The sequence below is a fragment of the Trichomonas vaginalis genome, chromosome IV (assembly GCF_026262505.1).
Source record: "Trichomonas vaginalis G3 chromosome IV, whole genome shotgun sequence".
Lineage (NCBI taxonomy): Eukaryota > Parabasalia > Trichomonadida > Trichomonadidae > Trichomonas > Trichomonas vaginalis.
The window spans coordinates 37,693,604-37,708,201 of record NC_067206.1 but is presented as its reverse complement, the minus strand read 5'-3'; the positions used below and the strand labels follow the sequence as shown (position 1 = coordinate 37,708,201).

The 14,598-nt window shown below is 35.2% G+C and overlaps 7 protein-coding genes and 3 pseudogenes across 10 annotated transcripts, besides 1 other annotated feature; 5 read left to right on the top strand and 5 right to left on the bottom strand.

The window, feature by feature from the left end:
- Positions 1 to 670: 670 nt before the first annotated feature.
- Positions 671 to 1,468, bottom strand: TVAGG3_0239880 (protein of unknown function, DUF4106 family; the record flags this gene model as incomplete). The annotated part of the gene is made up of 1 exon (XM_051227636.1): positions 671 to 1,468. A coding segment is annotated over one exon (798 nt), but the record flags the coding sequence as incomplete, so codon positions are not given.
- A 2,451-nt stretch (positions 1,469 to 3,919) lies between these two features.
- Positions 3,920 to 4,282, top strand: TVAGG3_0239870 (uncharacterized protein; the record flags this gene model as incomplete). The annotated part of the gene is made up of 1 exon (XM_051227635.1): positions 3,920 to 4,282. The coding sequence occupies one exon, from the start codon at positions 3,920 to 3,922 to the stop codon at positions 4,280 to 4,282; it is 363 nt and encodes a 120-aa protein (XP_051112621.1).
- Positions 4,283 to 4,299: 17 nt separating this feature from the next.
- TVAGG3_0239860 (serine threonine-protein phosphatase family) lies at positions 4,300 to 4,542 on the top strand (the record flags this gene model as incomplete). Its single annotated transcript, XM_051227634.1, has 1 exon — positions 4,300 to 4,542. The coding sequence occupies one exon, from the start codon at positions 4,300 to 4,302 to the stop codon at positions 4,540 to 4,542; it is 243 nt and encodes an 80-aa protein (XP_051112620.1).
- Positions 4,543 to 4,916: 374 nt separating this feature from the next.
- Positions 4,917 to 5,390, bottom strand: TVAGG3_0239850 (annotated as a pseudogene). Its single transcript has one exon. A coding segment is annotated over exon 1 (474 nt).
- Positions 5,391 to 5,842: 452 nt separating this feature from the next.
- Positions 5,843 to 14,598: part of a mobile genetic element that runs on past the window's edge.
- TVAGG3_0239840 lies at positions 6,730 to 7,605 on the bottom strand (annotated as a pseudogene). The gene has a single exon. A coding segment is annotated over exon 1 (876 nt).
- TVAGG3_0239830 (uncharacterized protein) lies at positions 8,044 to 8,196 on the top strand (the record flags this gene model as incomplete). The annotated part of the gene is made up of 1 exon (XM_051227633.1): positions 8,044 to 8,196. The coding sequence occupies one exon, from the start codon at positions 8,044 to 8,046 to the stop codon at positions 8,194 to 8,196; it is 153 nt and encodes a 50-aa protein (XP_051112619.1).
- TVAGG3_0239820 (phage tail repeat-like family) lies at positions 8,576 to 8,800 on the top strand (the record flags this gene model as incomplete). The annotated part of the gene is made up of 1 exon (XM_051227632.1): positions 8,576 to 8,800. One exon carries the CDS (start codon positions 8,576 to 8,578, stop codon positions 8,798 to 8,800), a length of 225 nt encoding a protein of 74 aa, XP_051112618.1.
- TVAGG3_0239810 lies at positions 8,848 to 9,800 on the top strand (annotated as a pseudogene). The gene has a single exon. A coding segment is annotated over exon 1 (953 nt).
- TVAGG3_0239800 (organellar and viral DNA polymerase type B) lies at positions 13,214 to 13,462 on the bottom strand (the record flags this gene model as incomplete). Its single annotated transcript, XM_051227631.1, has 1 exon — positions 13,214 to 13,462. The coding sequence occupies one exon, from the start codon at positions 13,460 to 13,462 to the stop codon at positions 13,214 to 13,216; it is 249 nt and encodes an 82-aa protein (XP_051112617.1).
- TVAGG3_0239790 (organellar and viral DNA polymerase type B) lies at positions 13,522 to 14,128 on the bottom strand (the record flags this gene model as incomplete). Its single annotated transcript, XM_051227630.1, has 1 exon — positions 13,522 to 14,128. A coding segment is annotated over one exon (607 nt), but the record flags the coding sequence as incomplete, so codon positions are not given.

Below are 14,598 nucleotides of genomic sequence, written 5' to 3'. Positions count from 1 at the left end.
ACTCTGTCAGCCGAATTTTTTCTTAGACTCTTGGAAAGATTCCATATTCACCTCATAGTCTTGTTTGAGGTCAAGATTTTTCGGCTGTTCCAAATCTTCATCTAGTTCTGTGAAGTTAGTTTCCAAAGGAGGGACTTGTTCGTTTCCTTCAGGCTCTTCTAGCTGTTGTTGCTGAACTATTTCTTCCATGTCTGGTTGTATCTGAACTTCTTCCTGTGGAGTTTCTTGTACCTCATCTGCTGGCATTTCATATATTCCGAGACCGTTTTAAAAAGTTCCCTATCTAAGTCATCCGGACTCATAAACCTTTCTTCTTTCGTTCCGTCTCTATTTTTTACGCGTTTCATGAAGAGAGTTGAATTGTCATTTAGCTCTGACACCAAATATCTCGGAGTAAATTCAGTCATGTCATTTGGATGATATGCTATTAAATCATATCCTTAGCGAGCTTGTATTTTCCAGGTTTGAAATTATATCCCATTTGGTGCTGAGCCATAAAGCTAAATAGGTTCGGGTCAGTATTTCCTTCCTTGAACTTTCTAATAGCTTCTTTATATCTGTCACTAAAGTCAAGAGTATCTGGGTAACCATAGTCTTCTTTAAGCATTTTTAAGAAATCTTGGTTTCCTTGTTCTCTACTTCTTTTATGTCCTTGCTCTGTTTGTGGTTGTTGTTGTGCAGGGTTTTGAACTGTTGGTTGCTGTGCTGGTTGTGGAGGTGGTTGTTGTGCTGGTTGTTGTTGTTGTGCTGGATTTTGAACTGTTGGTTGTTGTGTTGGTTTTGGTGCATGCTTGTGTCTGTGTCCATGTGACGATGTAAATGTTTTAGGTAGTCCTGGTGCAGGTGCTTCTCTTGGAGGGTTTGGTGGTATATAAGTTCCACCAGCTGGCACATATGTTCCATCTGCAGCATAATGTCCTACCTGACTTTTCGTTTTTAAGAAAGCATTTACTAGGTCTGTTTTGGTCTGTTGTAACTCTTTTTCTTGACTTTCCACAACAGTTGCTCTAACGGCGTCATAGGCACTTTGAACTGCCTGTCTCGTTGCTGCATCTGTTATTTTCGTCATATTTTGTGCTACTTCTTTTAACTCTTTGTCGAAACCTTCAGACTTCAGTTTCTTTCCAGATGAGAAGTCGTTCACTTGTTTCACCTTACTATGAAGAGCTTCGAAGGCGTTCTTAAAGTCAGCATTTGTTAAAGCTTCATTTGAACTGTCTTCATCCGCTTGTATTTTTGTCCTTATTGACCCTATAAGTTGGGCTGCTTTGGCGTTGGCTTGGGCATCTAACCAGTCATTGTTAGCTTTTATATATTCTGCGCTTTTCATTGCCTTTTGCATGGCTGCGTCGTTATTTTTACTTTCTTGTGCTAAGTTTTCATACTGTACGGTTTGGTTTTGCAACTGTAAAAGTTTTTCTGCCTTTACATTTGCTTCAACTTCTTTTTTATACTCATCGCTATCCATATATGTCTTCATGGCTTTTTGTTTTATCTCTTCATCTTTCAGTACTTTATATTGAGTAGTATGGTTTTTCAAATTTACAACATCTTGTTCCATTTTTGCTACTTCTGCTGCTTTTTCTGACACTTTTTTCGCATATTCCTCTGTACTTAGTTCTTTCAGTTGTTCTTCTTTCTTCTTTTTCTCTACGTTTAACTCATTGAGTTTCTTTGTGTGTCTGTCATATTCTAGTTTCTTTTCGTTTTCACTTATTTGCTTCTGTATGTCTATGTTTGACTTTTTGACATCTGATATTTGATTTTTGAGTGAACTCAAATTCATTTGACTTTGAGGGTTATAGGCTGTTCCGTCTGCAGCTCCACCATAGCCTGCCATTTTCGCTAAAAGTGCCGCTCTTAAACCTCCACTCTGTGCACCAAGAACTCGGTTTAAAAGCATAGGATTGCTTGACATTTGTTGCAACATAGTGGGGTCATTCATCATTTGTTGTTGCAACTGTTGTTGTGGTGTCAGTTTTACTATTGGATGTTTCAATGCTCTCTTCCTCTTACGTATATTCTTACGTAGCTTACGTGGCATTTTAAGTGAAGTTAAAAAGCGGTTTTTGACAGATGTTTATATGACACTTTCTCCGGTTTATAGGACCTCTCTCATATTCTATCTTGTCATATCTAAACTCATAGTCATGTATGTCCTCTAACCATCTCATAAACGGTTTCCAAACCATTTTATCGGATTAAAGTAAAAGCATGGATGGTTATGTAAAACGTCTAAAGTTTTCTAAAGAGTCTCTCAAAGTATACTTCCTTGGAACGCCCGTAACTTTTCCTGTAGCGACGATAGACCCTTACTTGTCCGGACAAAGTTATACTATTTTGAGTGCTCTACAAAAAAGTCAACGACGACGACTCTCAAAAATTTTTTATGGGCTAGAGGGCGCAACGCGCCTGGAGGCCCCCAGTACCCAAAAAACTTCATTTATACTAAACATCTTCAGGGCTAGAGGGCACGAAGTGCCTGGAGGCCCCACTACCTTTTTTTTTTTTTTTTTAAGTAACATTCAGACAAGATTTTGGAGAAAAAAATGAATATATTATTCACATTATATTTGATTGGACTTATTCAGAATTGAATACAGCTGTTTCACTGGGAAACAGAGCTTTACGCGTCATAAATAGTTTAAATAATGAAAAATTTGAACACAACTATTTCTATGAAAACCAGACTTTAACACCTGAGAATAAAAAAAAAGGTAGTGGGGCTTCCAGGCGCGTTGCGCCCTCTAGCCCTGAAGATGTTTAGTATAAATGAAGTTTTTATTCGGAGGGCTTCCAGGCGCGTTGCGCCCTCTAGCCCTGAAGATGTTTTTCCCAAGACCCAAGAGGAGGACCGAACCCCAGCCGACCAGCCGTTAACTTTTTTGTGTCGCTTTTCACAAATTATATATGTTTTCATGTTTTGTCACTTTTCAGGTAAAAACATTTTTATTATTATATATAAATGAATTTTACAAAACCACCGTTACCGTTCTTTGGAAATAAGAGTAAATGTAAAGATATTCTATTGAGAGAACTTAAGAAACTACCGAATGGTCTAACATTTGTAGATTTGTTCGGTGGAAGTTTCTATATATCCATTTGTGCCATACAATATTCCCAGACTCAAAGATTATATGCAATGACTTCGACAACTATATGGACCGTCTTCAAACATATACCAGACACAAAAATATTTGAAAGAGTTAAAAGAAAAGATACCTATAGGTAAGATGGAACGTATACCATTAGATAACAAAATATTGTGAGAGAGGTTTTGAAAAAAAGCAGAAATATATAGACTGGGATAGTATATCTGCTAGACTATTATATAGTGGTTCTATAAGAGTTCATGACATTGAAACACTTATGTCAAACGTTTTATATCTTAACTATACAAATGTTTTCAAAGAGAACATAGAAAAATATATTGAGGGTATAGAGTTTGTGAGATGTCATTGGACAGAGTTGTATGAAAAATATAAAGACAAGGAAAATGTTTTCTTTATAGTGGACCCGCCGTTCTATAACACATGAGATTTTCAATACCAAGTAGACTGGACTTTGAGAGACTCTTTAGAAACTTTAGACGTTTTACATAACCATCCATGCTTTTACTTTACATCCGATAAAAGTGGTTGGAAACCGTTATGAGATGGTTAGAGGACATACATGACTATGAGTTTAGATATGACAAGATAGAATATGAGAGAGGTCCTATAAACCGGAGAAAGTGTCACAATAAAGAAATTTATTAGTAAGTAAATGTGGTTTGAAATAGGACTACTTGTTTTAGGTTTTTCCATTGTGTCATTTATTTATTTGACGTGGCAGAAAAGTACAGAGAATATGAAGATGAACCAATGCCTGCAAATGTTCAGTATATGTACTCGTAAGAGATATTTTTATCTAATATTAAATGGACGCACAGAACTTAGCGAATGCACAGCAACCTGGACAACCAAACCCAGAGAATATTCCAAATGAAGTTAGAATACAAACTGCAATGGCAAACTATGGTCAAGTGCCAACAGATGTACAAATGCAAACTGCCATGTCAAATGACGCTGCGTTAGGTTTGCCACCATGGTATGCAAATATGAGATGGAAAGAGTTTTATACAAACCCTGAAGTGGGATATAAACAACTTTATGCAGATGACGCGAACACAGGAGTTGACCCAGAATATGTTTTCTACCAGAGGAGAAACAGAATGTATGAGCTCCAGTTAAAGAATGCTATGGAACTCAGAAGGAAACGTAAAAGACTAGGCGGACATTAGATTTTTACACGTAGTAAATGGGTTTCTTCAGTAGTATTGGAAACTTCTTCAGAAGAGTTGGAAGAGGTATATGGAATGGAATAAAATCTGTCGGAAAAGGAATTTGGAACGGAGTCAAAAATATTGGTAAAAGAGTAGGTCAGTTCGTTGGTATTATACCTAAAGACCCTGAACCAGAAGAACAAGCTCCTGTTATACAACAGCCTGAACCTGCACCACAGTCAAGTTGGCAACCAAATCCAACACCTCAACCGTATTAAAAATTATATTTTTATCGTTCGATAGTAGTTGTATATGAAACTAAGTTCTAAGTAAAACGCATGGTATAATGGAATTATTCTTTTTCTTCCATCTGTAGTAAACCATACTTGAAAGTCTGAAATACTTCCACTTGGTGGTTCGTATAACTTTGTAGGTTTTTCGTAAAAGTCATTTGCCAAGCATAAAAAAGAGTTTTGGGCGCCAGAAAATGAAGCATGAACAATAATAGCATCTTGGTCGAAAATATTTTATATGTTCCATTAGGGTTTTCGACTTCATAATAGTCCGGGTGTACTGGATATGCTGCAGGCTGATTTAACATCCTCATAAATCTATACCATGCCAAGTTGTTATATTTTGTAGAAATATAAACGTTTTCTCCAAGGTCTTCTATTTTATTGATTTTAACAGTTGCATTTTTCCTGTCATAAATAATATCGAGATGGTTTCTCCTTCGTCAATGTTATACTGATTTGCATATTCAATATAGATATCGTTTATTTTTTCTTGAAAAGCTTGAAGAGTTGTTTCTAAGTTTACAAGCAAACTAACTTGTAAAAGTTTTCCCTGTTCAAATTTCTCATACATACGTTTTTCTTTGTTATAGTATCGAACTTCAAACCGACCGTAAATGGGAAACCATGTATGGCTTTGAAATGAACTTCATTCTACGAAAGCCAATAGCTTTTGTGACGGATGGGTCTCTTAACCATCTTAATGGGTAGTCAAAACGATAGCCTTCATGCTTTACGGTATCTGTCTCAAACTTTTGACCGACATTAGTAAAAAGTTCATCTAATGGTTTAGTTGTAGCAACTCTAGAATTTTCTTTTTCTATTGAAAGCATATTTTATCTATAATAAAAATGTCAAATGAAACAGCGTCTATGAGAGAAATACAACACAACCGACAACTCATTATGCAAGCTCTAAATAAGAAACAACAAACTTTTCAAACTATTCTAAGATATCTGAGTCATTGAAAGAAGGAAACTTAAAACTGACATTAAACCCAATGACAGATGAGTTTCTATTTCAAGACAAGAAGAACCATACTGTCTGTATAAATCCAACAAAAGGAACTTTAAACGAGAAACCTATAAATGAACTTCTTTTGAAAGCAGATGTTGACAACAAAGCTGACAAAGAATATGTAGACGATGCAATAGCAAAAGAAGAAGAAAGAGCTAACAATGCTTATGCAACAAAAGAACATACTCATCCTGAACTAGCAGACAAAACATATGTTGACAATAAAATGTCAAGTGAAGTGACAAGAGCTGAAAACGAATATTCTAAAAAGACTCATATACATACCATTGCAAATATTACAAACTTACAAGAAACATTAGAGACAAAAGCAAATAAGACTCATACACATACCATTGCAAATATTACAAACTTACAAGAAACCTTAAACAGTAAAAGTAACGTTGGACATACACATACCATTGCAAATATTACAAACTTACAAGAAACCTTAAACAGGAAAAGTGACGTTGGACATACACATACAAGTTTTACAACTTTTACAGCAGATGATATTACACTAAACACAACCTTGCCAAGTAAAGGTCCAACAATACCACCGGCAACAAGTCTTGTAGATACTTTGATATCTAATGACAATAGTATTATGCATCTAAGACAGGAACTCAATGTGCTTAAACAAATTTTGCCGAATCTTATTTACCCGGTTGGCTCATTATATGTTTCAATGAACTCTACCAGACCAGAAGTAGTACTTGGTTTTGGAACTTGGACTCAAATAGTCGACAGGTTTTGTATTGTGCAAACTCTTCAAAGGAAACAGGTGGAAGTAAAACGATTTCAGGTGAAATTTACCTGCACACAGTCACTACATAGATTTAAGTACATCTCAAGCAGGTTGGCATAGTCATAGATATATGGTTGGTCAGGAATGACAAAAGGTAAAGGATATGATGTTAAAGACGACGTTAAGTTTGCTATAAATGGTTACTGGAGTGACACTCAGGGAGAAGGAAACCATACACATTTCGTTTCAGGATATACACAAACAACGGGACAAAGTAAAGAATATATTGCCACCTTACATGACAGTTTACGCATGGTATAGAATTGCTTAGTCGTCATTTTCAACTTCTTTAGCATATTCGTCAGGAGTTGTCTTATATTTGTTAGGAACTGTCTTTGAAAGTATACCACCTTGAACTTTGACAAGTTTGAAACGAGGTCTGACAATAGTAGTTTTATCTTCTGCTTGCAGTGTGTACATTTTGCCATGTTTGCCTAAAACTTCATAATATTCTCTTGTATACTTTCTTCTATTTTTACGAACACGAATGTGAGTACCTGTCGGGTTCCCATTGTTGTCATAGTCAATAGTATTTTCATATGGGTCGCGTTTAGGTATTTCTATTTTTACTTTGTCACCTTTCTGAAGTTTGAAGCCCGGCATTCTTTCTTGTTTGTCTCTTTTGACTAAATTATTAAATATATAGTCTTTCTCTAAGTCAGGGTTGTTTTTCATTTCTTCGGGGAGTGGTTTCCCAAACCTTTTTGTTTACGGTTATTGTAAATATTTAAAACTTGTCTCATCTTTGCCATGGAGAAGTGTCTATACTTGTCGTCATATGACATTTCATTTGCTTCACCACCTTGTGGTTGGTTTAAGTCTCTTAACATTTTTATACAACCGTCAATGACACCAAGAGCAGAATGGTTTTGGTCGACAATGAAATATTGGTTTACATTTTTTGAACGCAGATAGTTTTTTACATCATCTGATTTGAAAGAACTTTCACAGTCAGATGTCAGTTTTGTTGGATGGTATTTGTCAACGAATATTGTCAAAGCAGTTTTCACATCTAAAATATTTTTGGACCATAATGGTATGGCTTCACAGTATCTTGTGTTTTGACCAACAAATATTAACCAGTATGGAGGTCCATCTGTTCTAACTCTCGGAATGTTTTCCAAGATATCCATAAACCAAGCATTTGGTGTTGAACTAAAGATTTTTATCATGAGTGCTTTCTTTGTCGCTTTAGAAACATAGGGGTCCTTGTTCGGATTCGTCATTTTTTAACCCATAAGAAATGGGTTTATTTGGCGCATTAGCAGGAGTTGCATCCAGATTTTTACCCGCAGTGGGAACAATAGCCAGAGGTGCATTTGGAATTGGAAGGAAGATTTTGAGTACATTAGGTATACTGAAAGAGAATGCACAACCTATTATACAAACTGTACAGAAAGGTTGGGATGTAGCACGAGATGCAACAAATCTTATTCCAAATCCTGAAACAAGAGGAAAAGTTCAAGGATGGATGGACAATGTAGGAAGACAAGCAGGAAACTATTATAACAAAGCAAATGACTACTATAACCAAGCAGGACACTATATGGACCAAGGTGAAAGATTCTTTAACAGAGGATATAACCATGCACAACAGTGGGTAAACAATAACCAACCGCAACCGCCTCAAACGTGGGGAATGTAAAGTTTTTTATTGAGATGAAATGAACAATGCAGCATTGAGACAAATAAGTTCAAGATGGATTTGTCGGCTTCCAGCAGTTACACCACGTGTTTGTCAAGTTCTTCCTATACCTCAGGAAGTTTTAGACCGACTTAAAAAACAACAACAACCAGTTGAAAACAAACCAAACTAAATTTTTTTACTGAGATGAAATGACCGAAGAAGTTGAAACGGTAGATTTGACACCACAAACAAAAAGTTCAGAACCATTGTCAAAACCTGTCAAAGAACTTACAGATGAAGAGAAAAATTCAATAATAGAAAGTGCCAGGTCTGGAAATACAAACCCTAACTATAAAGTCACTTTTCATAGAAATGGAACGGCTAGTATCTCAAAAAAGAAACAGACTCTCACAAATAAAATATTGAAGTCTGAAGGAGCTTTCGAGACAACAGATGGAAAAGTTTACTTCACTGACCAACAGTTCATTATAGAACATCTCATTGACTTAGAGTCGAAATATTCTAAACTTTACAACAAACACAAAAAGTTGAAAGGAAAACAAAAACAAATGGCATATGATATTTATGAAGATGTTGACGACACAACTGTTCCTGCAAGTGAAGTAAAGTCAGAGGAACCGAAAAGTGACGAAAAACCGATAGAAGAAGAAAAACCAAAAACTGAAGATAAACCAAAAACAAAGTTTAGTTTCCAAACTAAACCAAGTCAACCTTCATTAGCTGGTATGGGTTGGCGTCAAAGACTTATGGCAGCAGGCGGTTATGTAAAGTAAAGAAAAAAAAATATTTTTTTATTTTTATAAAAATGCCCCCATATAGAATGGATAGAAAGTCTGCTAGAATAAAAGCAGAGTTACAAAGATATGGTTGGAGAGTTTCGAAGAATTTTAAATATAGGAAGGGAAGACCCATAAAAGTCTATGACAAATTGTCTGGTCTTCGCTACGAAATGGATTTGGAAACAGCACGTGCCAATTATCCAAACAGACTAGAGAGGTTAGAAGAAGAACGTCTTATGAACATGCCTTTCGATGTTAGTGAACCTCAAGTTGAAGGACACGACGGCTTTGCCAGATTCTACTGGAAACATGACGAACAATTGCATCCTTTGAGAAGGAAAAAGGTAGTGCAGAGGATGGTCATGCTCCCATGGAAAGAACAAGATATGCATATGAAAAGTATCGTGAAGTTAGAAGTCAAATTACATCTGGTCGAACCTTTACAGTAAACTTTGACGAAGGAAAGAACAAAGAAGGCTTCATGGGAGTACTTGCTGCCATACAAGACGGAAATAAGAAAGGACACAATCTCAGATTGACCATAACAGATTTGGATGGTCACATTTACTATGCACATGGCAATGAACAAACAGCCGCAAAACTTCTTGACGCTTTCAAGACTACAAAGAGAGAACAAATGGTTGACTCCGACTCAGACATTTTGAATGCAATTGAAGGAATTGCAAGTGTCAAGTTCGAATGGTACCAACCTAACCCTCAAGCAGTCAGACAACATGCTGGATACTTCCCTTCATAAATAAGTCTGACATTGACTTGACAAGGTATGGAATTTACAATTCAATTGAAACAATTGTCAATGAACCTTGCATTCTTACATGTCTCAGGAACTCTGGTCTTGTTACAGAAGAGAAGATGAAGTATCTTGAGTCATGTGTGAAGACAAGGTACATTCTCAGAGGTCAATTGGCAAAAATTGCACCGTTGGCAAATGTCAATATCCGAGTCAACATACCTACAGCTAAAGGTTCTTCACATGACGACTATGTTGTTGAGTTCAATTTACCATGGTTGAAGATTGTAATTGTCCACAACCACTTCATGTTGAACGAAAGTCTTACAAACCCATTGTTCGGAAAAGGCAAGTGCAACATTGTCAGAGCTGTAAACATTCTTTTCGAGAAAGGTTTGTTGGAACCAATTCCAGATGACAAGCTGACAGAAACTTTTGTACAAAAGACGAAACAAACTTTTCACTGTTAGCAAGACCAAAAGTTGTTCCAGACAAAGTTCTAGTACAAAAGAAGTACACAGTTCCACAAGGAGTTGGTATGTTCGGATACCAACCTGAACCAGAAGAACTTCCAATGAGGTTGCAAGAACTTCAAGATGCTATAAACAAACTTCCATTGAGACATCCAATTGACGTCAAATTGTATTGGAGAGCATCTGAGTTAGGTCAGAAGGTTTTATATGAAACAGGTTGCTTCGACGATGTTTATGAGATAACAGGAGAAGTTTCTCAGAAGATAAGAGACTCACTTGAATTTCCACAAACTGGACCAATTGGTTGCGACAAGTTCGACTCAAACGAAAAGATATACTATGTCGACCTTAACGCTGCATACATGAGGTTTGTCCAATATATTCCGACTGGAATTCCAAACGAAGATGGTGAGTTCCCGGGAAGGAACTATACAGTTGGAAAAGTCATACAACAACTGTATGATATTAGGAAAGCTTCAAACCCCAAACTTGCAATGACACTCAAATTGCTTATGAATTCGACATGGGGATATTCCATTAAGAAACCTCAAGAGATGAAGAGTAAACATTATGAGAAGGTCGACAACTTTGTTGAAAGGTTTTCTCCTTTTGTTTTGAAGTACGAATTCACTCAAGGTCAAAGTGGCTTAGTAACCACATTAAAACCTATTGTCGAACATTGGTCTTACCCTCAGTTCGCAAAAGCAGTCCTTGACAACTACAATAAATTCTTCTCCGAAGTCAAATCCAAAGTGAAGGTTTACTATGAGAACATTGACGCACTCATGACGAACGAAGAAGGATACAACAAACTCATTGAAATGGGTTTAGTCGGTGAGAAGATGGGTCAATTCAAATTGGACAAAATTTTCACCGAAGTTCATGTAATATCGAAAAGGAAATATTGGGGCATACTTGAAGACGGCACAGAAATAAAACATTGCATGAAATAAAAAATTTATTTTAAAAAAAGTGACATTTTTTATTTTATTTGAAATGTACGCTGAGTTTGTTGGAGAAGACCGTTGGGAAACTTGTTTGTTAGATGAGAAATATGAAATGGCATACCATTTTAAAACAATATATTTTTACATATATTAAATGCTTCAGGTTGAAAAAACAAAGAACAAAAGTAGCAGATACAAAACCGTTAGACTATATCTTTACAAATGCTGGTAGGACTATTTCAGATGAAGAAATTTCATCCCGAGCATACAGGTTTGACTATCCAATTCGTTGGCTTCAAAGTCCTTCAGATGCAAAGGCAATAGGATTTAGAAGAGTTTTGTTTTCAAATAGAACTAACGCATTTATGTTCGCAGTATATTTTCGGGCAGTATAAAGGTTCTGATGGTCTAATAGACAAATTTGACGAAATGAGAATCTTTACAGTTCGTTCAGACGAAAGTCTTGAGAAAACTCTAAATGACTTTCAAACTCAAATGAACAAATATTATTGGGAATTTTCAAGAAAAATACGACTCTTTACTAAATGGAACATACTATCTGAAACTAGAATATGACAAGATGAACTCCACCGTTTCATTTCAAAAGATTGAAATTAACCCTCCAAGAGATACAGAGTTTTTATTTTGGAAAGTAGACAAACGTTCTTGGGCACAATTTCTTCGGTTACTAAACCAGAACGAACCATTACCACCAGATGGTCCATTTAAATTTATACTTCCACCAACAGATTTGATGGTTTATAGAAACGTGTTTGACCCTCAAAATGTTATGTGTCATGCAAGTTTCAGTTCAAGCAACAATAGTTTTCTATGTATTGGTAAGGACTTTTATGACTTTGCTTCTAAATTCTACGAACCATCTAGTAACAGTTTCTCTGACTTTCAAGTTTGGTTCACAACAAATGGTGTGCAACATATTATTCCATTGTACTATGACTTTTATCTCGAATTATCTTTCATATATAACTACGGAAAAGTGCTGAAAAAGTATTGAAAAATAATGTTTATGTTAGCATGTTAGATCTAACACGTTTTCTAACCACTTTTCTAACATCGTAGAAAACTCATGAAAACAATTTATTTTTGACACTTTCACAAAAAACATAAAAAAGTGAAGTTAAACGTTAAGGTTTACTGAGAAAGTTGTTCCCGGACCAAAAATATAATTTAGGTGAAGAGGTGAGATCTCACCCGTTTTTTCACCTGTTTTCTAACATCGAAGAATTTTGTGCTGAATTCAGCAAAAATAATGTTTATGTTAACATGTTAGATCTAACACGTTTTCTAACCTCTTTTCTAACATCGAAGAATTTTGTGCTGAATTCAGCAAAAATAATGTTTATGTTAACATGTTAGATCTAACACGTTTTCTAACCTCTTTTCTAACATCGAAGAATTTTGTGCTGAATTCAGCAAAAATAAAGTTTAGGTGAAGAGGTGAGATCTCACCCGTTTTTTCACCTGTTTTCTAACATCGAAGAATTTTGTGCTGAATTCAGCAAAAATAAAGTTTAGGTGAAGAGGTGAGATCTCACCCGTTTTTTCACCTATTTTCTAACATCGAAGAATTTTGTGCTGAATTCAGCAAAAATAATGTTTATGTTAGCATGTTAGATCTAACACGTTTTCTAACCTCTTTTCTAACATCGAAGAATTTTGTGCTGAATTCAGCAAAAATAATGTTTATGTTAACATGTTAGATCTAACACGTTTTCTAACCTCTTTTCTAACATCGAAGAATTTTGTGCTGAATTCAGCAAAAATAATGTTTATGTTAACATGTTAGATCTCACCCGTTTTTTCACCTGTTTTCTAACATCGAAGAATTTTGTGCTGAATTCAGCAAAAATAAAGTTTAGGTGAAGAGGTGAGATCTCACCCGTTTTTTCACCTGTTTTCTAACATCGAAGAATTTTGTGCTGAATTCAATAAAAATATATTTTAGGTGAAGAGGTGAGATCTCACCCGTTTTCTAACCTCTTTTCTAACATGGTCTAAAACACACAAAACTCATGAATTCTCGTGAATTTCCTTAAGATAGAAAAAATAATGTTTATGTTAGCATGTTAGATCTAACACGTTTTCTAACCACTTTTCTAACATGGTCTAAAACACACAAAACTCATGAACTTTGTTGCTGAATTCAATAAAAATATATTTTAGGTGAAGAGGTGAGATCTAACACGTTTTCTAACCTCTTTTCTAACATAACTATTTACAAGCGTTTTACATGGTATATGTTGCGATGGTTCATGACTTTAAACAGTTTTGTAGCTTCTATTTCTTCTTTTAGTACATCGAATGTTTTAACTATGCCGAAGGTTTCTTTATACTTCTTCTTGACGTCAGATAATAGGAAATCGTCAGCAGTTGGATAGTTTTTGTTCAGAAATGCTAACATGTCCATTTTATCTTCTGCTGGCTTTTCTGCTTCTTTCTTTAAGTCTGCATAGTCGTTTCTCATACGTTCTATCTCTTTGACGGAGTAGTTATATTTCCTAATTGCTGCTTTACATTTAGAACATTGCGGGTTCATTTTTGCGTTATACATTGAAATAAAACCAGCTAAAACAACTAAAGCGTCAATTGCTCTCTTCATCTCAAACATAGCGGGTCTTATTTGTTTGTTCCATACTTTGCCTCTTCTATCTTTATCTCTTATTTCCCAAACACATTCAGCAACTAACGAAACAAAGTTGTCGTATGTCTTAAATTCTTCAGATTTATATATGTCAGAAATATTTTTATAAACCATGTCGCAATCTTTGTCCATAACTTTATGGTTGCAATGAAAACCAAGGAATTCATAATTTACCTTTCGTATGAACTTCTTTATTTCTACTGAGTCAGTTGGTTTGACTTCAATTTCGTCAAATTCAGGAATAGTGAGTTTTTGTTGTTGGATTTCAGGTAGTTTAGGCAAATGGTCAATAATGTCCTGCATTTCATAAAGATATTCTTCATTTGTTTCATCTTTCGCACTACAGTCTAAATTACTTGTTAAAAGTTCTTGCTTTATCTTCTGGATTTCTGTTTCAAAAGTATATGAAGAAGGAATGAAGCTTTTCATTTCTACTAACATAGATGTTGGATTCATGACTAACGAGTTTGGTGCTGTTGTTGCTAACATGTTCTTACAATAAAAATAAAAAATATTTTTTTAAAAAAACTAACTTTATTTTTTCTATCTTAAGGAAATTCATGAAAATTCAAGAGGTTAGAAAAGTGGTTAGAAAACGTGTTAGATCTAACCATCTACCCGACATTCTCGTCAAATACAAAAAAATGAAGAATAACTTTCACTTTTTCATTATATAACTGTTATTTTTGACGAAGTGAAGGTTGACACTTCGTCAAAAAAATCCCTGAAATCATATCTTACATACAAAATTAAAAAAATAAATAAAATAAAACTAACTTTATTTTTTCTATCTTAAGGAAATTCATGATTTTCGAGAGTTTTAGACCATGTTAGAAAAGTGGTTAGAAAACGGGTGAGATCTAACATTCTAACATAAACTTTATTTTTGCTGAATTCATGAGTTTTGGTTGAAAGAATACGGTGGAGCCAAAAGTGGCTCGACCTCAAAACAAGCATTT